Raw genomic sequence first — 22,635 nt, forward strand, 5'->3', positions numbered from 1 at the left:
TCAAGCTCTGCTGGGGAACATCCCCTTCTGCCCAGCTGGACCTGGATAGGCTGATGTGGGGCCCCTGGCCCCTGAGCCCATACTGCAAGTCCAGCTTGCCCTCAGAGGCTGCTGCTTGTGTTCATGGAGCCCGATGTGGGGCGGGGCACCTTTGTCACTGCCAGGCCCTTTGCTTCTCCCTCCAACCCACAAGTCTGCGTAGCTGGACTCAGACCATTCTTCTCCCAGGGTCTCCCTCCTTTCACAGAGCTTCTCTCTCATCCTGGCTCTTGTGGTCAGCCTAGGGCTTTTCCAGGTGGGAACAGGAATTTGGCTGCAAAGGCCCATGAGAGTTCGGGGAGGGGGGGGGGAGGGAAGAGGCAGGGGGAACCACCCAGGTCTTTAATTCTTCAGGACTCCATTTTAGTGGTTCTGCATGAGTTATGCATGAACCTCGCTTATTCCTTTGCCATTTCCAGGCCCAGCTCCTCACGGTGTCCCTGGGGACCTCCTGTCAACCAGATCTTACCTCTCAGTGTGGGAAGGCCCTGCCCCAGTAATGGGCAGGGCGAGGAGGACAGGAGAAGCCACTGCTAGCGGAGGTGTCCCTGGCCCTTCCCTCAGCCTCCCGCCCCTCCTCCCAGAGGCCCCTGAGCCAAAAGGATACTGCTGTAGTATCTGCTTCTGGTTCATGGCGCCCGCGTGCACAATGATCTTGCGGAGCCCCTCCACCCAGTGCTGGGCTTCCGCCTCCGAATCCGCAATGAGGTCCAGGTTGCTCCTCTGGTCCTTGAAGATGATGGAGAAGCATCGGGGTTCGGGGGCATCCCGGGCAAACTTCTCCATGCCCTCAGTCTGATGGCCCTGCCTCACCTCCTGGATGTCTTCGATGGAAACTGGGAGACCAGAGGGGGAGAAAAAGTTGGAAAACTTGCCGCCCCCCCCCGTACTCAGAGCTTTTGTTTCCCAGGGCTCCTGCCAGACCCTCTGCTAAGAGCTTTACAAAAGGGATTTTATTTGACCCTCAACCATTTTACAGTTGGGGAAACTGAGTCAAACACTGCTGAGTCTCACTGCTAGTAAGCATCCGAGGCTGGATTTGGACTCAGGTCCTCTTGATTCAGGTCCAGCACTGTCCACTGAGCTGCCCTTGTTGGGACCCAGGGGTTCCTCAGCCATGATTTAATTTGACCCTAGAACTCGGACAGGCAGCCCTGACTGGGATCCCAACTCCAGCATTCAAAGGCACCTTAGGGGCCAACTAGCGAGAGCCCTTTAGCTCGGAGATGAGGAAACAAGGGGGCCGGGAAGGGAAGGGACTTTTACAGATGAGGAAAAGGTCGAGCCATTTGTCCAATAACTTAGAGGTAAAGCAGGACCTTACTCTTATTGTTCTTGGGAAGAGGGGCCAAGGAAGCGGAGAGGGGCAGCTGGTCATCATGAGTCTCAGACAGAGCCAGCCCCCACCACGGTCTTGGCCCTTTCCCTCCCCTCCTGCTCTTGATGGTCAGAGGGCTCAATGGTCCAGTACTTGGCTGGCTGGCCCAGAAATCAGGGCCTCAGGCTGCACCAGGCCAGCTTTCCCAGGTTCTGGGTGGGGAAGAGAGGAGGCAGGAGCGGGACAAAGGGGAAACAGATGTCTCCTCCACACAAAGTGCCCTCTGTTTGCCCAGAGGCTGCTCCCATCGGCCCATCAATAGATACTGAGATGTGGCTGACCCCTTAACGAAGGGGAGGGGCTGCACTGGCCCCCAGACATCTGCCCCATAACCCCCTGCACTATGAGGGGGAGGGGAGGGCTGGATGGGAAACACAAGGAAGGGAGTGGACTGAGCAAGCAAAGCCCTGACCTGAACTTCACTGAGAACTCCCACATTAAAGTAGGGAAGAGAGACCTCAATAGATATATTGTAGCCACGCTTTGGGCCACTCTGTATCTAAGGGGAGTCAGTGGGGCCCACATTGTATCCCTGCTTTGTACAACTATGTATCTAAGGGGAGTCAGTGGGCCTGGGCCTGAAAGCCAGTGGAAGGAAGCCTGGGAACCACATGCTTTGGACAGAGAGGAAGCAGCCTCAGTTTCCCCTTCTATAAAGGGGTAATTATCCCAGGCCCAAGAAAAGAGGCTCGAGGGCTTAGTTAGGAGGGCAGAGATTCACAGACGTAAAATGACACGGTCATCAGGGGCCTCCAGTAATGAGCAGGGGATCAGTGAATCCGGCCTCTGTGCAGGGCGGGCATCTCTCCCAGCTAAGGAGCCCTTTGTCTCCTGCCCAGTCAATGTCTGCCCCTCTTCCCACATCAGGCATCCTCCGAGTCCACTGGGAGAACTGTCTCCCCTAAAAAAAAATATAAGCTACAGAGCAGAGATTGTGTATACCTAGTACCATGACTGGTACACAGTAGGTGCCTAATAAATGCTTCTCTGTGATTATTCTATCTGGTGGTGATGGCATCAGCTGCCATGATTCAGTCATCTCTCTGCAGATTCTCAAACCTACTTAGCCAGTCCTAATCTCGTTTTAAATCTCAACCTGGATGCCCTGAACTCATCGTTCCCCCAAACTCTCCCTTTTCCCTAACTTATTGTGGAGGGACCAATATGGCCCCAGTCACCCAGGTTCACAAGTCAAATGTGATCGACTCTCCCTCTCCCCCCAATCCAATCTGTGGCCAAAGGCTGTGGAATTTATGTTCCTGCCATCTCTCTCACATGTCCCCTTGCTGCCTCTGCCACTGCCCCCTGCCCCACCCCCACCCCGCGCAGGCCCTCATCACTTCACACCCGGACAACTGCACTCATCTCGGGGGCCTCTCCCTTCTCCAGCCCATCCTCCACTTAGCTGTCAAAGCGATCTCCTTAAAGGATAGGACTGATCGTGTCACCCCTCACTCAATAAACCCCAATGATTCCCTATCCAAGATCCTCTGCCTAGTGTTCAAGGCTCCCCAAACCTCTCTTCTTCCCTCTCCTCCCCCCTTCCAGCGTCCTTGCTGTTCTTCACACTCAACCCCCAGACCCAGAGGATGCTCCTATAACTGCTTAGCTCCCCCAGAGCTTAAGAGCCATGTTGGAGGGCCATGACCACTGCTGGAGCAGCAGACACAGTCCTGCCCTCCAGGAGAGAGCCGGGATGAGGAAGTCAGTGTCCCTATGTCAGGGACAGTCCCAAACTATGGCGGCTCCTCTCTGGGCTCTCACTGCCAGCCCCTTCCAGGGGCCCAATCACTGGGAGACCATCCAGCCCAACTCCCTCATTTTACAGAGGAGGAACCTGAGACCCAAGAAAGGAAAGGGACTGGTCCTGGGTCAGACAAGTCATACAAGCCACGGAGGATTTGGACACAGCTCTTCTGACTCAAATCAGTGCTCTGTCCCCTGTGCTCCACTGACCCTGTTCCCCAGAGGAAACACTAAATGCTTGTTTAACTGGATTTAACTCTAGATGTCCCCACTGTCCTTTCTAAAAGTGGTGCAGAACTGATTCCAAGGCTCTGAGAGGAGACCTTCCCAGGATGGAGGCCGGCCCAGCTCTCCCCTGCCTGTCTTAAGCAGCCTCCTGTTGTGTTAGCTTCAAGGGCCTCCCACCACTTGAGGGCTTCCTTCCACTTGAGCTCCCAAATCACTTTCAGAAACACCGTTAGTCCGTCCTGTACTTGGGAAGGCTGTTGAGCATAAGACTTCATATCCATCCCTATTCAAATCCATCTCATTCGGTTTGGTTCAAAGCTCTCCCCTCTCTGGGTCACTTTGAACCTTCCTTCCCCCTCCCCCCCCCCAGTGTGCCGGCTAGTCCTCCAGCTGTGTCACATCCTGCAGAATATGGAAGCGAGTCACCAGCACTGAGCCAAGTCAGTGACTTAAATGGGAAGCTGTTAGGATTCTTACAAGGTGCTAAGGAAGTGGAACTGAGGAGACGACGGTGGTTAAATCTAGTTTAGCACCGATTTAATCCTACAATAATGGTTTCCTAGTGATATAATGATTGGTGTGTACTCAGCGTGGGGCATATAAGGAGGAGCTGTCAGGGCCAGAAAGGACAAGCCCACTCGAAGCTCTCGGAGCCTCAGCCAGGATTCAGTGGAGCAGATTCAGAAGCCAGAGACAGCAGGCGGGCAGAACTAAGGAAGCCAGAGAAGTGGTGGCAGGCTGTCCTGGGGAAGAACACGGAAACCGAGATGCCGAAGGCCTCCAGAAACTAGCCGAGCCTCAAGTGAAGGAGACAAGATTTTGAAGGAGACCATAAAGGATTTGGACTTTAACCCCTGGCTGCACTTGTGATTACTGAACGGAAACGAAGGCTGCCTCCAGAAGCCCCCCAAGAAACCTGCTCCCAGAGAACATTACATTTTAGAGAAGAATATTACAGGAAGTAGGACAAGGCGAGCCCGGAGGCCTTGGGCCCCTCCACTCTCCAAGCGAGCAGCCAAGGACCGGTCATTGAGCCAGCTTTGAATAGATCTGCCTGTACCCCCTGCCCTCCTGGCCACAGGAACAGCGGGAGAGGCTTTGCTGTAACCCAGGTAAATGGCTCTGCCCCAGCCCTTCCTTTTCCAGGCATCCAGTGCTCCCCTAACCAAAGAAAGGGGTCCGGGAGCTGCCTCAGGTGATTGTGGCTTCCTTTTCTGAACAGTCACAAGCCACCTTTTTAAGGCCTCTGGCTAGAATGTCTGAGCAGCCAATGGCCAACGCAGGCCAACTTCCTTTTTTGGTTTAGAATGGGGACGCTTCCCTTCTCCAGTCCTATGACACTCATCAGAAGTCACCAGTGGGTCTTCTACCTCCACATCTAACAAATGTCCCCTAATTAGACCCATTTCCTAGATGGATGTCCCTTAGAGGGGCCCAGCTGTGCCCTATACTGATCAGATTGATGGGAGCGCATAAAAAGATCAAGTGAGATACAGTGAAGCACTGATCACAGAACCTGCATACAGTAGGTGCTTAATGAACACCCATCTCCTTCCACTTTAATCTCTGGGCCCTGAGCAGACTGCAGGGAGTTCACTGTGGTAACTGGGGGGCCTCCTGCTCCCCTTGTTTCTCCACCTCTGAAGGGGCAGCTTGTGTTTCCTCGAGGCTCTTACAGGGGCTGCCGTGCTGCTTGGGAGCGACAATGGAGAGGACACCCAAGAGGTGATTTCCTTGGATATGGAGGGACCCACCAACTGGACCTCCCAATGCTCCATTTTCTGAGGACTGAAACAGAGTGGGTCCCACCTGCAAGGCTCGTGTGCCAGAGCAAGGGACAGAGTCGGCACAAATAGCAGGTCTCACAGGCTTTAAAACCTTGGAAATCACCTTGTCCAACAACTACATTTCATGGAAGTTATTTGGTGATGTTGTTTACTCCATCTGGAACTCGGTTTACCCATGACTGGCATGGGAAGGACCCATGAGCTTTATGGAGTACTAACAGTTTATAAATGAGGATAAAGATTTGAACTCAGGACCCCTGACCACTAATTTGAGACTGAATGAGCTGTTCTGGGAGTAGGAACATGCTGAAGATTCCTCTTCTATGTCCCCAGTGCCAGAGCCCAAGGCTTAACACTTATATTTCCCAGGGAGGAAGAACTGACTTTGTCCAGTTGTCAGCTCCCTTTCCGGGTCCCTGCCCCATTCCCACCAGCATAAAGGACATCCAGAGGCTGCTGTTTTCCCAGCTAATGTGATAAGGCCTTCCTTTGTCTCTGGAAACTAAAAGCAAAGTCTGGAGGGGAAACAGGAGAGGTGATAAAGGAAGGGGCTCCCTCTAATCTCCCCCTTTCCCTATCACTGAACCAGGAACTCTCAGACCAATGAGTCTGCCAGCTCGCTGGCCAAGGAGGGATTCTTGCCCCTCCCCAGATGGGTATCCTGAAGCTCAGCCAGGATGAACAATGTACCCGTGGGCACTCGTTGAGAGGGGAAGGACACCCAGGAAGAATGGGACATGAATCTGGGTGGGTGAGCATTCACCTCTCCCCAGTCCCCCTGCCTCTCACAGGAGGGACCCATTATTGTTGAGAGTAGATCTGCAGAGCCTTCCCACTTACAGCTTCCCCATCACGGGTCTCAGTTTCCTAATTTGTAGAATTTAACTAAAAAGGATGATCCCCTTGCAGGGGGGAAGTCAAACTGAGCAAGCATAGAGGACCATTCCCTGGCAGCCCCAGCATGAGACAGCATGACCTGGCCAAGATCACCTAGCGCTCAGTTTTGGGGCTCTTCCCCATCCCAGGAACTCCTCAGTCCATCACTGCCCCCCCTGAGTTACAATGCCCAGAAGAGAGCACCAAACTCCCCAGGTGGTGTAGCCAGAGCAGAACAGGCACATGCTCTTAATGGGCTTAGTACACACATACATATATGTATGTATGTACAAATATATCTGTGAGCAGCTAGGTGGCACATGGATAGAGCACCTGGCCCAGAATTGGGAGGACTCCTTCAAATCTAGTGACTCTGAGCAAGTCACTTCACCCTGTTCACCTCAGTTTCCTCATCTGTAAAATGAGCTGGAAAAGGAAACTACTCCAAGATCTCTGCCAAGGAAACCCCAAATGGGGTCATGCAGGGTCAAAAACAACTTAACCCCACCATATATAAGTTATCATATGTAAATTGCTACGAAGAATACTATTGTCATATATTCATGTGTATATGAATGCATTGTGGTGGTGATTGTCCTCCATTCTCAAAGAGCACCAAAATGACATCCCTGTATTGGAGTCGAGTTACAATGTGTCCAGCTGTGACTGATCAGACCAACGGGGGCCTTCTGGGCCCCAGGTTGGGGCACAAATAGTCTCTATAAACATTTGGCTGGATTGTCTAAATTTGCACATCTCGCTTTTCTTCTGAGCTACTTCAATTCTGCTTTGCTCAGAGTAGAGCAGCTTCTCTGATGAGGGCACCCCATGCTAATTGGGACTGTGTCTCCCATGTCACACAATCAATGAGCCCTTGAATATCCTTGTAGCGCTTTTTCTGACCACCTTGTGAGCTCCTGTCCTGGGCAAGTTCTCCATAAAAGTCTTTTTGGCAAACCTGTGTTTGGTATTCAAACAATGTGGCCGCCAGCCAAGCTGCGCTCTCTGCAGCAGGGTCGGAATGCTTGGAATCTGACAAAGGACCTCCCTGTCTAGTGTCTTATCCTATCAGGTGGTCTTCGAAATCTTCCCAAGACTACTCCAATGGAAGCAGCTCGGTTTCCCGGCACGGCACTGGTACAATGTCCAGATTTCTCAAACATATGTCAATGAGGTCAGCACAACTGGTCCATAGACCTAATCTCTCTCCTCTCCCACACTTTCCTTCAGAGCCTCCCAAACCTTGAGCCATGTGTGTGTCAGTCTCATTATCAACATGGACATCTCTGGAAAGCAGGCAGCCAAGGAAACAGAATTTATCCCCAACATTCAAAACTTCTCTATTTGAAGTAACGAATGGCTCCTTATAAGGATGATATGGTACGGGCTGCTGGAGGACCTGGGTTTTCTTGGTGTTAATTGTTAGGTCAAAATTAGCACAAGCGCAGAGAATTAATCTGAGAATTGATCTCAGTTTTGGAGGCTGCAAACAAAATAAATCACGTACGACACTGCCTGCGCTTTAGTTTTGGCAACTGACCTTGATGCCATATTCATGCTCCTTGAAGGCTTTTGACAACATAGCTAAAATCCTCATGCTAAAAATCGTGGGAATAAACACACCACCTTGTTTCTCTCCATTGGTGATTGGGACAGCGTGAGAACATCATTCATTGTCCAGAACCGGGGCAAGCAGGCCATTAGGAAACTGACATTATTTTCCATAAGGCCTCATGACGGACAGTATCAAAGGCCTTGGTCAGATTTACAAATGTTGAATACAGATCCCTTTTCTGATCCTGGTGTTTTTCCTGGAGTTAATAGGCAGCAAACACCATACTGACTGTACCACAGCCCCTCCTGAAGCCACATTGGTGGCTCTCAGGTAGATGAACTTTTTCTAGGTGTAGGGTCAGCTTGTTAAGCAGATGTCTGGCAAGAATCTTGTCAGTAATGACTAAGAGAGAGACCCCTTCCTGTGTTTTTCACAGGACGATCTATTCCTTTTACCTTTATAGAGATGGACAATGGAGACATCCTTGAACTTTTGGGGCATAAACTGATCTTGCCATGTAATCTGGAAAATTTTAGTCAGCTTTTGTATGAGCAATGGACCCTCCACCTCAGCTGCAAAAGAATCAATACCAGCTTCTCTGTCGCCTGAAAGTATCTAATGGTCTACAAAAACCTCTTCTTTAACTGGAATCAGTTAGGGAGTATCTGATTTCAACCTGAGGTAAATGGTCAGTGCTCCAGAATCGATTGATTATGGTCTGTTAAGAGCACCCTAGAAGTATCCAGCCCATCTCCCCAGGACCATGTCCTTATCACTAATCAGGGTGGCACTATCAGCACTGAGTAGTTGAGATGCACCATAGAGTACATTTTAGAATGTAATTATCAGCATAAAACTAAATTTTATTTGCCTTCGTGCTGAGCCACGAATCTTGTATTTCTCTAAGCTTCACTTATACTTTACTTTTGATGGAATTAAAAGCTGCTTTCTTAGAAATGGGTAAACTATCTTATGGAATCCTCATTTTTCATTTAGCAGCTATTGAATTTCCCTATCAAACCAGTCTTAATGTTTGCCAGTGTTCTCTGACCCCGAGGAGCAAATGCAGTGCTATATACTAAATCTTTGAAATCTGCCCACTCCTTTTCTGATCCACTGTTGCCAACTGTGTGTTTTTTCAACTGACCCTTCAAATTAGCAATGAACTGTTACTTCTCAGTGAACCATTCGGATCTGTTGACATTAATTCTTCTGGTAGTCTTTTTGCTTGGGGTTGCTGCTTTTGTTGAATGTGAATATTCAGCTTGGAGAGGATAAGTCCATGATCAGTCCAGCACTATGCACCACACATTGCCTTTGGCATGCTCAAATCCTTCTGTCTCTTCTTACAATTTCATGATCTATTAACTGCTAATATTTGATGTACGGATTTATCCATGAAGTTTTATAGCATTTAGGTAAATGGAAGACAGTGTTGGTGATGAAAAAATCACAAGATCCATAAGTCTTCAGTACTGACTACTGCTATTGCTGTTTCCAACTCCAGTCCTCCCCACGGACTCCCTGCCATCTCTGGTGGTCTGAGCCTGCTCTAGCATTAAAATCACCCAGAACCATCAGCTTGTCCTCTTTTGGAACATTGATGATAAGGTTCTTCATAAAATTTTGCTTTGACCTTATCAGGTTCGTCACGGTGGGAGCGTGGGTACCGATGATGGGGGTGTGGCATTGTCCCACATGTGGCGATCACACTGTCATGAGCCTGTCATTCACTCCTTTAGGTAGGCATACAAGCTTATTGATTAATTCTGATACCAAAACCTGCACTCCCTTTCACTGACTACATATTTTCTAAAAATGAACTCCCTACTGAATGATGTAATACCTGCCTTTCTTGACCAGAAATTGAACTCATCTCCCTTTGGGATATGGGGTTTGATGGCCTACTCCGTGCTGCCTGTCTGCCCTCTTCTTGAGCTCCTGCTCTTTCCTCTGGACCCCTCTGGCCTCTGCCCTGCCAGTCACATGTATATTAACCTGGCTGACACCTGCTCCCACTCCATCTTCCTTAGAGAAGAAGGAGGTCTTTCCTGCTTATTTTCTTGCAAGATGTGGTCCCTCCTCTTTAGGGAAGGTGCTTCGAGTAAAGAGGAGAGGATGCCAGCACCCAAACTCTGTGACTTTGCTGGCAAACTCAAGCAGGGTGAGCTTTGGGCTACAGCTGAGCCCCAGACTTGAAGGTAGACTTTGTGTCACTAGAGAGGACAGACCCAGAAAGTCAAAGACCCAAGCTGGAGCCCTTGCTGTTTGGCCTTCAGAAAAGCCATTGACTGTCTTGAGTCCCAGTTTCTTCATCTGTAAAATGGGGATAATAATACCTCTACTACCAACCTCCCAGGACTGTTATATAGATCAGAAAAGACCACATACAGAAATATGAGCCCTTCTTGGTGCCTTCCGTGCTAGGTTGCTCCCTTGCCATGAACCGACAAACTCCCCAAGGGAAGGGGCTGATCTCTGAAATACCCAGAGCTGAGTGAGTCTAGGGCTTTGCACTTTGTAGATATTATTCAATCATCATTGGGGGAATGAGCGAATGAACTGAAGGAGGGCAGCACACTTCTCTGGACTTCAGTTTCCTCATCTGTAAAAGAAGGGGAAGGATGGGATGGGCTCTGAGGGTTAAGATCCCACAATCACTGAGGTCTCTTCCAATTGGGTTGAGGACCAACCCATATTCACTGACTTTTAGCCTTGCAGGGAGCCCTTCCTCGACCCAGCAAACAACAGAAAACAGGCAGATGTGCAGGCTAGATGTGAATGTCCCAGGAGTGGACTCATCACCCACGCCCATAAGATTCCTTTCATTTTCCAATATTTGTTCTATCCTAGGTGTGAGGCATTTTACTTGAAAGAGTGTAAACTTGAAAAGGCTATAAACAAGGGAGCTCTCAAGGACCCCAGGGACCACTTACTTCTGATTTTTTTCTGCTATTCTTATGCCCACTTCACCATGACTTGGGGCTCAAGGGAGCAGCCTCTCCTTTCCCTTCCTTTGCCTAATTCCTGACTGCGAGAGCTCCCAGTTTTGGCAAAAGCCCAATTGCAGCCAGACCTGGGAACTGAAACTGATTTCTATGATCAAGTCATCAAGGCACTTTCTATTCTCCTCTCTTCATAGTCCTATATATGGGAGCCTTAAACTAGCAGGGGAGGGGGCAGATCCGGGGATGGGGAAGTGAAAGCAGGAGAACGCCAGTACAACTCGGCAAAATAAGCAACAGGCCTATCAGGGTCATCTCTAAGTGATGGTGTCTCTGAGGCTGTCCCAGAAATCAGACTGTTCAGGGTGGGGTGGGAGTGGGGGAGAGGGACTGAATGAAGCAGGGCCGGCTCGCAGAGAGCTCAGCTGCCAGCACTGGTTGGCTCTCCATCCATGCACCTGGATGAGCAGGAAGCCAGCCAGCTTTTCCTTCCCTTCCTGGGCCCATATCTGTCTGGGTCCGTGTTCTAGGGGGGAGCACAGACAGCCCTCTGGATCTCCTCGCACCCCAAATCTCACCTGACCTGATCCTAGGTAGAGATGGCAGGCTCACCCTGATCTCACACCCTTGTTTGGGCTGCCGGAAGCCCCAAGATGACGGGATTTTCCTTCCTTCACACCCTGCACCTAGCTTCTCTATCGGTGTCCTTTTGGCCAAGTTGACATGGGCAGCAAGCCAAGGGCCCGGCCTCAGGGCCCCACATTCAGTGGCCCCAGGGTCCAGAGTCTGTGACTCATCACTCCACCTCCTTTTGGTTGCCCTGTTGACCTCTGCCTCTCTCCTGGCACACAGGGTGGGTCCCATTTGGGCAGGGTTGCTCAGGGGTGGCAGCTGGTCCAAGAACTAAGTCTTCTCCACCCCGACAGCCAAGCCCAGCAGGGAGGAGTAGACAAAGGTCTCTAAGGCTTCAGGACCTCCCGTGAAATAAGAATTCAGAGGACCCTGAATCCCAGATCTGCGGCTCTGACCTGGACCTTCCTTGGACCTTGGGTTCTTATATGAAAAATGAGGGGAAAAGTCTATATGGCTCTACAGCCTCTTTCAGCTGACTCTATGATCCTATTACCTTTCAGCATCTTGGTTTCCATATCTGTAAGATACAGTGGATTTGCTGCCACACCCACATCCACTCCCACTCTCAGCCTCAGTTTCCATATCTATAGAAATGGGGCCATGGCCTCCCCAAGCCTGTTCTGATCTAGCCCTTGAGTCCCATGTTCCCGAGGCACTCTTTGACAAAGGGCTCCTCTGCAGGCGGATGCCGGATCCCACTCTTGGGGTCCTCTCAGGTAGCTCTAAGTTCCCCTTGACTAGACTTTCATCCAGGCCAACCCCCAGCCAGAAAGGGACTGTCTCCCCCAAAGGAAAGGAGATGAGTCTGGCTCAGCTGTTCTTGCTCAATCAGCCAGCATTCGCCAAGGGCTGGCCGTGGGCCAGGAGGGGGGCTCCAAAGGAGGAGAGAGCAGCTCAGAGTCTAACGGGGACACAAGGTCAACAACTCAGAACATCCAAAACAAAGGCAGAAGAGGCGGAAGGAAGGCTCCAGCCCCGGGACAGGAGGAGAGCCTCGTGGTAGCCAGACCTGACCTGGTGCCAAGTGAACACAGCTCTCCTAGGGCCATCCCTTCAATAATAGTCTGGAAATGGGCTAGAAAGCCACGTGACACTGGTGTGTGCTGGGGAGGCTCTACCCCCTTTCCTCCTTTTTGGTCCCTTTCCTATCAACTACATCTCCAGCTGAGGGCAGAAGCCCTCTTGCCTCATTGCCCAGGAGTTGTCTTCACTGCTCAGCCTGGGCCTCTCTCATGGCACAGATTCCACAGGCAGCCTGACAGATCCCCCAAGATGGGCAGGTGGGGTCAGGCCAGGAGAACCCCTGAGAGCAAACCTGCCCTCGGACCGGTCAACCAAACTCTGCCCTGCCCAGCCCAACCCTGCCCTGCCCTGTCCAGCGTGGCCCAATTGAGCCAAACCCCACTCACAGAGCTGGGACTCTGGAGAGCGCATCATTTTCTTGGACTCCTGCCAGATGGTCTTGCAGTCTTCCTGGAGTTTGTAGAATCTGTCTCTCCGCCATGAGCTGGACTTGACTTTCTGGAGCTGGGAGCCTTTCAGTAGGAATTTCAAGTCCCCATCATCCTGTAGGCCTGAGGAGGAAGAGGAGGAGGAGGAGGACAGGGTTAGAGCACAGTCCCCTCACCTGGATGTCACTGTCCCACCTCAGCCCCTCCTCCGGCGCTCACTCCTCGGATCCTGCAGCACCCCCCCCTCCAAAGCTGCCGGCAGGGTCTCCTAGTTCTTGGGTGCCTCAGCTGCCGCTCTCCAGAGCTTTACCAGACTCGCCCTCCCTGGCACTTCCACTATTCTTCCTGGATACTCTGAAGTCCCCTCCGGGCTTCATCTGCACTTTCTCTTTGGGGCTTTTGTGAATCTACAGAGACCTCCCTGAAGCTCTGTGGAACAGTGGCCATTCTACACTGATTTAGAGCCCCCCCGGCCCCAGGTAAAGGGAGCTGCCTGGAGTCACAGGATGCTCAGGGACAGGTCTCAAGACAGGCTTGATTCTGCAGGAGGCTGCCGGGTCCCCTCTCTCCCACGCCTGCCACCTCCCCCAGCTCTGGTCCTGGCTCCCTTCTCCCAGTCCTAGATTTCCATGTGGCTTTGGAGCCTCCTACTCAGAGGTCCTGTCAAGCAGCTCACACTTGGCGCGTTCAAAGCCCGCTCCCATGATTCCCTGCTAGGCTGCTCCTTCTCCAGACACGTCTGTCCCTCTCCCCCCGTGTGCAGGGGGAACATTCAGAGTTGGAAAAGCCAGGCCCCTGCCCTGATGGGACTGGTCAGGTGGGGAACCAGCACACACATGAACACATACACATATACAGACAAACACACACTCAAGCTCACGCGTGCAATTTTAACACAGAATCCGGTTAGCTGCGGGGAGCTACAGAGCACTTTGTATGTCTGACAGGGAAGATTTGTTCCCCACCAGAGAGACATGGGGCAAGGCCGTGTGCAGTCGGGCAAGGCTGTCTGCTGTTGGGCAAGACCAGGTGCTCCCGGGCAAGGCTGTCTGCTGTTGGGCAAGACCAGGTGCTCCCGGGCAAGGCTGTCTGCTGTCGGAACTAAACTTTAAAGGATGAGTAGGGATTTACCGGGGGAAGAAGAAAGATATTATTCCAACACAAGCAGAGAGAGGGAGGTAGGAAAGGATGGAGAGTGTCCCCAGACTGGTGTGTCAGAGTTCGGCTGGAGTGTGGAGGACACGGGGAGGAATGATGTCAAATAAGGTTGGAATGGAGGCTGTCATGGACAAGGAAAGGGCTTGAACGCTGAGCAAAGAAATCGGAAATTGCCTCAGGAGCACTAGGGAGCCTCTTGGGACTTTAGACCAGGGGCCTGAATGAGGTTTCTTTCCAGGGAGGAAATGGCCAACCTCTCCAGTACGTTTGGCAAGAAGTCACTTCCCCCAAGTGATGTGACTGGCCAATAGCAGCATCTGCCTTTCTCTCTTCCCCAATCTCTTGAGCAACCTTGTTATTCACGTTTTCTCATCTCAGACACTTCAATTCCCATGACCTCTATCTCCTGCTCCCACAGTCACCTCCAAGGATGGCCACACCCTGGATGTGGTTCCGGAGGCTGACTAGCTCTCCTCCTCCGAGCCTAATCCCCCATCCTTCTTTGCCTCTCCCTATTCTTCCACTCCTCCAGTACCTGCTCTCACCACCTTCCATGGTGACGTCAGACTCTGGACTCCTTCACCAACCTCCCAACACACTGTCCCCTTGCTCTGACTTCACTTCCCTCTTTTGGTCCAAAGCCAACCACTTCAGCACTGAAAGGTCATCCAGCCTTGAGCTTTGTGCTTCTGGGTACTTCCATTGTTCTGCTGATCCTCAGTCAGAGGCCCCCCTTCTCCTCTGAGACCTCCACATTGGCCTTCTCTGCTGGGACTCCTGAGCTGCCAAGGGCTGCCGGAGGAGCTCAGCGCTCCAGGCTGACGAGAGCCGCCATGTTCCCAGTAACATCCTGCTGGGCCCTCACAGCTGCAGGGCAACCTCTGATTTCCCTGCCCGACTTTCACCCTTGAGCCCAGCCCCCAGGCAGCCCCCAGCCCCTCACTCTCAGCAGGAGCCCGGTCTCAGGTACTTGGCAAATCCCCCCCCCCCATGAACATCAGCCTACACAAAGCAGAGGATTGTGAATGTAACCGTCACTAGTACACACAAACTCATTCTGAAATTGTACATTGAATTCATTTAGATTCTTAATTAATATGTAACGTGTCCATTGCAAGGAACATCAAATTCAGTGCTGTAGGGCCCGCAGTCCCCACGTCGCCTTGCCCAGCCGCAATCCCTCTCTGGACTGCCGTCTACTCTTGTGTAGTTTTTAAATCTTCCTTGTTATTCTTTTCTGTCTCTTCCTTTTTACCACTCGCCCTCCACCCCAACTCCCTTGAAATAAACTCTTGTAACAATAAAAATAAATAAAAACCCTCCCTTGCAACCAACAGTTAAGAGAAACAAACCCATACGTGGGCATGTCCGCCTTATTCTGTAGAGGCCGCAGATATTGGGGAACTCTGAGAAAAGTCTACTTGAAGCAAAGATACTTACAGCAGGGTGATGGCTGAGATGAGGTTCTCTAGTTCACAAGCACCAAGTATGTGTGAATTAGAGAGCCATCATCTCATCCATTCCACCGAGTAAACACCTTGTTGTAAGTCTCCTTGTTTCAAGCAGACTTCTCCAGAGCTCTGCCCTCTACATTATCCTAGGCCCCTAGTCCACCTCTTCTCTAAGAAGTGGATGATGTATTTCAGGACCATTCTGTCGATCAGCCCATCAATAAACATTTAGTAAGCAGCTCTCTCCTCACTGGCCCCTGACCAAACACGCTCAGGTTTCTCCCACAAAGAAAACGATTGATAGGACCCTTTTGTCCCTCCCCTTAAACGACCGTCCCATAGCTCAGCTCCTTTCATCCCAACTCAGAGATTTTATGCACCAAAGTCCCTTCCTCATCTAAAAAGTGGGACTAATCCGCACCAGAGAGAGAACCGTGGGGACTGAGTGAGGATCACAATACAGTATTTGCACTTTTTTGTTGTTTGCTTGCTTTTTGTTTTCTTTTTCCTTTTTTTCCTTTTTGATCTGATTTTTCTTGTGCAGCAGGAGAACTGTGGAAATGTGTACAGAAGAATTGCACGTGTTTAACATATATTGCATTACTTGCTTTCTAGAGGAGGGGATGAGGGGAAAGGAGGGAGGAAATAATTTGGAACACAAGGGTTGCCAGGGTGATTGCTGAAAATTATTTATGCACATGTTTCGAAAAAAAAAAGTGGGACTAGCTAATGTTAGTTACTATAATAAAGTATTATTTATCGTTTGGAAATTTTCAGAATAGAAAAAAGGGGTTCCAGGGATAGGGAGGGGGCCGTTCCCCAGACTAACTCCCATTTATATACCTAAGCCCTGCAAAGGGAAAAGGGGTTCCAGGGATAGGGAGGGGGCCATTCCCCAGACTAACTCCCATTTATATACCTAAGCCCTGCAAAGGGTTTTATAAACATCTCTTTCAACCAAGACCCCTGGAAAAGTGGGTGAACCAGCGGGCAGAAGGGCAGAGCCCTCTCTGAATATCCTCCCCATTTACAAGCCTCAGTTTACTCCAACAAAGGCTTACCCAGCGGTACAAAAATGTAAATGGCACCCGATCCCTGCCCTGGAAGAGAGCCCATTCCACCAAAGCTCTGCTCCCCAGTGACGAGTGAGGCCACAAGGTGAAGGCTCCCTTTGCTTTTTTATAAAGCTTTTTATTTTCAAAGCACATGCACCGTTTTCAACATCCACCCTTGCAAAACCTCGAGTTCCAGATTTTTATCTCCCTCCCTTCTCCCCCCCCTCCCTTAAACGGTCAATAATCCAACATGTTAAACATGTAAGCTTCCTCTTTGAACCTCTAAACCCTCAAAGGAAGGACAGAGGATCCTAGACCAAGAGCTGGGGGGGTTAGGGGATAGATGAGGAAACTGAGACAGAGAGGGGATGTTGACCATCTCTGACCATCTCTGCAGGGGGGGGACTTGTGTAAGGCTGGGGGGAGAGGGAAGCCGGGAGTGAAGACCACAAGAGGAGGCTGAGCCACCTTCCTATCACTAGTAGAGGCTGCCTCCGTTGGCAGTTTTCATTGAATTTCTCCACCTGGGGTGGGTACCAGAGGGAATGGAGCTGGCTGGACCCTGCCTCCAGGGGGCAGTGCCTGCCTCACGGTGTGATGGGGAGTCAGGGGGACACAGGTCCCAGCTGGCCTCTGGCCTGGGCGACATTCGTCAAGTAACCCAGTCCCTTGGACCCCCCCCCCCCCCATCAGCCAGTCTCACCTGCTTCCGGCAGGCCCTGTGCTCCTCACACCACCTCTGGCAGTGACACATGAGGCCTTGTTGCCCAGGCCCGGGGGGCAGCCGACTCAACCCAGCAGGCACCTCTAAGTGCCCTCTCCAGCTGCCAGGCCCTGGGGATACAAATCTCAGAGTCCCCAAGTTCCAAGGGCTGGAGCCATTTCCCAGAAGGCATCCCCTCCGTGATCCCCCCAAATGGCCATCCGGCTTCAGTTTGATGACCCCCAACGGTAGGAAGGAGACGCCCGCATCTCCCTCCAGAAGCAGCAGCTGTGGATCCTCAGCCCCAGCCTCACGGGCCATCCGTGACACGTCCGCCCCCTCTGCCCGCTGTCCAAGCAGGGCCCCTCCACTGAGGCTAGCGCCCCTGCCCACTTCCTCATGCAGGAAAGCCAAGGGCACCTGGGAGATGACCAGTGCCCAGGAGCCTCTGCACTCCCGTCAGAGCCTGCTCTTCTGCCCTCTGGGAAGGGCCGTGAGAATGGTGCCTCTGTGGGATGGGGAGTCCGTGGCTACTGCTGAAACCAGCACGGGGGGGGGGGGGGGGGTGTCATTTGGCTTGGCAAGGATGTGAAGCCCCCAACAGAAGAGCTTGTGAGTCACTCAGAAGAACCCTTGTGTCAATAGCACCAGGACTCATGGGGAGTAGTTCAACTCCTCCAAGGGAAATGGACACCAGCTAGGGGGCAATAGTGGAGCACTGAGCCTGGAGTCGGGAAGCCTCATCCTCCCGAGTTCAAATTCAGCCTCAGATGCTTCCTAGCTGGTGACCCTGGACAAGTCACTCCCCCTGCTTGTCTCAGTTTCCTCATCTGTCAAATGGGCTAGGGAAGGAAATGGCCAACCTCTCCAAGAAAACTCTCAAAAAGGGATCATGAAGAGTTGGGTGAGATTAAAAACAAGTGACTAACAACCACACTGTCCGGTGTCTCGGGGGAGCCAACAGGTGCATATGTTTGGAAGGTGGGAAAAAGAAGAAATGAATATATTTTTCCTTCAAAAAAGAAAAGAAAAACAAAGTGTTTCCTTCCATCAGGGAGGCTCATCCTTTCAGAAGGGTGAGAGAGGCAGGAGGTCAAGGGGAACCTCTGTAGTCACTACCAGGATGCCCTTGCGCCATCACCTTGGCGCTCCGCACCTCAGTTTGCTTATGTGTAAAGAGAAATGGGTTGGACTGGATGGTCCCAAGGTTCCTTGCTGCTCTGTGACTGCACATGACAACAGCCAGGAGGGCCCACGCCGGGCCACCTGGTCTGGGCCCGGGAGTAGGGGGCACATCCCTCTGCCGGGCAGGAAGGAGCCCTTTCCGGAAGAAAGAGCTCCAATCTCTGCCAAGCAGCTGCTGTTATCTCTGAGCTTTCCTTCCTCCAGGGAAGGGTTGGAGCCATTCCCTTCCCTTTGGGGACAGATAAGAGGCAGAGGACCCTGAGCCTGGGCCGGGCCAGGAGCCAGAGACCGTCCCGTTCTCACCATCACAAACAGGACCGGCTCCCCGGGGGGCCTTGGAGCCAGCTCCCGCCCCTCCCGGAGCCCCTGCTCTGGGATGCCAGTTAGATGGGGTCGGGGCTGCCAGGGAAGGCCAGACTGCTCCGGCCTGGGCCAGAATCCAGGGAGCTGGAGGGCCCTCGGAGCTGTCTGGTTCACACCGTGGCCGAAAAAGAACTCTCACTCTCTCCTCTCAGAAAAGTAGTCATTCATCCTCTATGATGAAGGAGGTGGGGAGGAGGAGGAGGAGGAGGGAGAGCAGGAGCGAGAGGAGGAGGGGGAAGAGCCTACCCCTGCTTGGCTGGCTGGGGAGCCACTCATCTCTCTGGCCTCCATTTCCTGGTCTATAAAATCGGGCCTGCGATCTAAGGGACCTTCCTGCCCTACATCCTGAGCCAGCCACAACCTGCCTCTCTGCACTTTCCCTCCCCCAGCTCTGGCCCTGGTTCTTCCCTTTGGGGCATTTGTCTCCTATGGACACTCTAGTGTACCCCCACTCAAGGCTACACTTGTAAGCATTTAATAATCAGCTCTCCCAACAAATACGTTCAGGACCCGCAAGTTCAATCAGCATTCTCAGTCCTGCACCATTGTTTGGAGTCTGGACGATCAGCATGACCATAAACCCAGCTCGGGTTTCTAGGTGTCCAGGCTCACCCTGGAAATCCCAGAGCTGGGCCCGCTCCAGCCGTCGTCTGCCTCCTGCCCATTCCCAGTTCCACAACCAGCCTTCATAGGAGGAGTGCTAGGGCAGCGGATCTTGGGACTTCCCAGCCTTGAACTCCATGGGAGCCCCGTTCCCTGGAGCTGTCTGGGAGAGGGCAGCCTTCAATCTTTCCGCCTTTGGCGGGGCCTGGCCATACCCTAGCTCTGCCCAGGGCCCAGTCCCCCAATGGGGAAGGGGTTTGGTCTCAAAGAATCCCCTGAAAAGTCTCTGGAGCTTCATAAAGCTGCTGCCAAGCAGCGGACAGGAGGGGAGTGTGGAGGAGCCGAGACTCCCAGAAGCCAACAGGAAATGCCAGCCTTCACCAAGCAGGCCCGGGAGCGGAGGGCAAGCCCGGGAGCAAAGGGCAGACCAGGATTCCATTCCCCTTTTCTCTCCTTCCACCTCTGCCCGCCATGTGTTCACAGGTGCCAGCTCTCTGCCCAGCTGCCAGGCGGGGCTGACATTCAGGTGCACTGGGACAAGCCCCCTACAGCTGGGGAATTCCCCTTCCTCCCCCACCCCGCACTGGCTTACAGTCACCCAACTAATCTGCTCCAGAGAGAAAGGGGAGCCACAGACAGCAGAGGTGGGAGAGCATTGGCCGACAAAGCAGTCTGCCCTCTTCATCCAGAGCGAGCCACCCTCGCTAGGCACTGCCACCAGGACCTGCCCCTCCCAGGCTGGAGTAGGGGAAGGAACATTGCACAAATGGAAGCCCTTCCTGCCGCCCCCACTCCCGGCTCAGATCACTGCCGAGGGGGGGGGGGCACATTGAGGAGAGGAGGGAGTGAGGCAAAGGGAGAGGTAATGCCCGAATTCCAGGCTCAGTGCTTCCCCTCCACTAAGTCACTTGTGGCAATTGAGGTCCTCTCTGAGACTCAGTTTCTCCATTATTCCTGGAAACCACAGAAACTCACTGAGAGCTGGAGTCCTGGAGCTGAACCCCAGAGGTCCATAAGTCCTCTCACAATTCTCAAGTTGTTCCCGGTATGTCCCTTTCCTCCTCATCCCCTCCCCCCAAAAGGGGGAGAGCTGTGGGAGAGGATAAGGAATATCAGTTATTACTGACTGACCAACTGGTGAATAGCTACTTCCTGGTCCCAGGCAGGGATCTGCAGGAGTGGAGGCAGTGTTGCCCAGTGGAAAGAGCTCTGGATTTGGGCTCAGGACCACCATGACTCCATGGGTCACTCTGGCCTCTGTGGGACTCTGTGTTCCCCCCCCCCCCCGGAAAACAAGTGGGTTGCACTGGATAATAATCCCAGCAGCTGGCATCTGTATAGTGGCTGGGGCAGCGGGGGCGGCTGGGGGGGAGTGCTCGCTCTGGTCTCCCTCTGGCTCCCCGGGAAGCCCCTCAGAAGAGGAAGCGGCCTTCCTGCCAAGACCTGGAAGTGACAGTGCCTGTACTTCTTCCTATTGCTAACCTTGCTGACACTCCAGCCTCCTTCCCCCATCCTGGGCTAACAAGGGAAGGATGCGCTCTAACGGCTGGTGGGGACCAGCCTTCAGGCATCCTGGCCCCCCTCCCCGCCCCCCCAGGGAGAGCCAGGTCTCAAAGACACACTCCCGGGTCCCAACTCTCCAAACCTGGGCCAGGACTCTCCCTCTTAGCCAATCCTGGAGAGAGAGAGGTTGGGAAAAGCAGAGGCCTTCCGTCTGTGACCTGCCTTGCCCAGGCAGCAGAGCAGGGGGCGGGGACTATCCGGACAGTGTGGACGGAGGCTGGAGGGACGCTGAGGGGTCCCCCCATCCCATGGCCCAGTGCATACATGCACACACACGCGTGCACACACGCACGCACACACCTCCCTGACTACACTGACTAGGAGGGGGAACCAAAGCCGCAGGATCATCTCTTCTTGCCTCCAACCTCCGGCTCGGGCCCAAGAATTCCCACCTGCAGATGCCCACGGCGGAAGGGTAGCGCTCCCACTTCCCCAGGGCCCGCTCCCAGGGACAGGGCTCACCCCTCCCCCTCCCGGGGCCCGGCTCTCGGCCTGCTCCTGCACCGGGCGTGGAACAGGCCGGACCGCCCCAGCGTGTGCGTGGGCAAACCACGGCCTCCCGGGAGGTGCCCCTGGCCAGGGGCTGGAACTCCCGGTCACATCCAAGGCGGCCCGACCCCAAACCGGCTCCCCTTGTGTGCTGTCGGCGTTTTTCCCCCATCGGAACTCTGAGGTCCCGGCCGGCCAGGGAGTGGGAAGGGACCCGTTGGCGGCGCCCGCTGGGAGGTGGCAGAGCTGGGCAAGGGCCCAGGCGCCCAGGACTTGTGCGGGCTTAGCCTGACGGCCTCCTTCCCAGGGCAGGGCTTCGGCTCCCAGACGCTCCCGGGCCCTTGCCCCCAGCACAGCCCGTGGGGAGGCCCCACCCGGCGCCCGTCCAGGGCCCGGCCCCGGGCGCACCGTCCCAGGGCCCGGCCCCGGGCGCACCGTCCCAGGGCCCGGCCCCGGGCGCACCGTCCCAGGGCCCGGCCCCGGGCGCACCGTCCCAGGGCCCGGCCCCGGGCGCACCGTCCCAGGGCCCGGCCCCGGGCGCACCGTCCCAGGGCCCGGCCCCGGGCGCACCGTCCCAGGGCCCGGCCCCGGGCGCACCGTCCCAGGGCCCGGCCCCGGGCGCTCTGAGGGCTCCGCAGGAGGCGGGCCCAAGGGATCGTCCCTTCCCCTGCCAGGAGCGGGCGGCGCTCGCCCGCCCTCCCGGCCGTCGGGCCATCCCACCAGGCAGCCCGGCCCCGGCCCGTCCCTTCCAGCCCCGACCGACGCCGCTCACCCAGTCTCTGGCAGTTGAGCTCCGCCACTCGCCAGCTCTGCTCCCGCAGGAAGCGCTCCCGGGAGTATCTCCGCGGGGGGCGCCTGCCCAGGCATTGCATAGTGAGGGCTGCGCCCCAGCAGCGCGGGAGCCTGCCGCCCGCCCGGCACCTGCAGCCCGGGCCGTCCCGTCGTATGTCCCACCCCCCTCGCTGGGCCCCTGGCCTTCCCAGGGTGGGGCAGGGCCTATTCAGATGGAGGCGGGGAAAGGAAACGGGGGTGGAGTCAGGGAGCCGAAGGCACGAACCGGCTGGACCTCTCCCGGTCCCAGGAGAGCATGGAGGTGGGCCAAAAGAACCCAGACCTTGGAAGGGGCCATGGGGGCTTGGGGTCCAGCCTCCCCGATGCCCCACCAGGGCTCAGCTGGGGAGGCCCGGAGGTCCCTGCCTGGCTCCGTCTGTTGGGGTCCATCCCTTTTACCCAGAGAATTCTGCAGACAATGAGAGTTGGGGATTAAGCCCCGCACCACACACACACACACACACACACACACACACACACACACACACCTTTTCTTCTGTAGCCTAAACACCCCAAGCTCATAAAGTCACAGCCTGGAAGAAGCCCGAGCTCGCCCATCCCACTCTCATGGACAACGGAGAAACAACAGCAGAGAA

At 53.9% G+C, this 22,635-nt stretch overlaps 1 protein-coding gene across 2 annotated transcripts in view; it reads right to left on the reverse strand.

Annotated features, from left to right (window-relative positions):
- PLCD1 (phospholipase C delta 1) overlaps nucleotides 1-22,635 on the reverse strand; it is a 54,511-nt gene that overhangs the window by 12,769 nt on the left and 19,107 nt on the right. Inside the window, exons 1-3 of one of the 2 annotated variants that reach the window (XM_031951646.1) lie at nucleotides 21,981-22,202; nucleotides 12,597-12,761; nucleotides 647-875 (exon numbers count right to left, since the gene is read on the reverse strand). In XM_031951646.1, coding sequence (XP_031807506.1) covers nucleotides 647-875; nucleotides 12,597-12,761; nucleotides 21,981-22,080 — 494 coding nt within the window. In that variant the 5' untranslated portion in view covers nucleotides 22,081-22,202. Of the gene's footprint in view, nucleotides 1-646; nucleotides 876-12,596; nucleotides 12,762-21,980; nucleotides 22,203-22,635 lie in introns of those variants that run through there. The other variant, XM_031951655.1, reaches the window with a different exon arrangement.

The sequence above is a fragment of the Sarcophilus harrisii genome, chromosome 1 (genome assembly GCF_902635505.1).
Source record: "Sarcophilus harrisii chromosome 1, mSarHar1.11, whole genome shotgun sequence".
Taxonomy (NCBI): domain Eukaryota; kingdom Metazoa; phylum Chordata; class Mammalia; order Dasyuromorphia; family Dasyuridae; genus Sarcophilus; species Sarcophilus harrisii.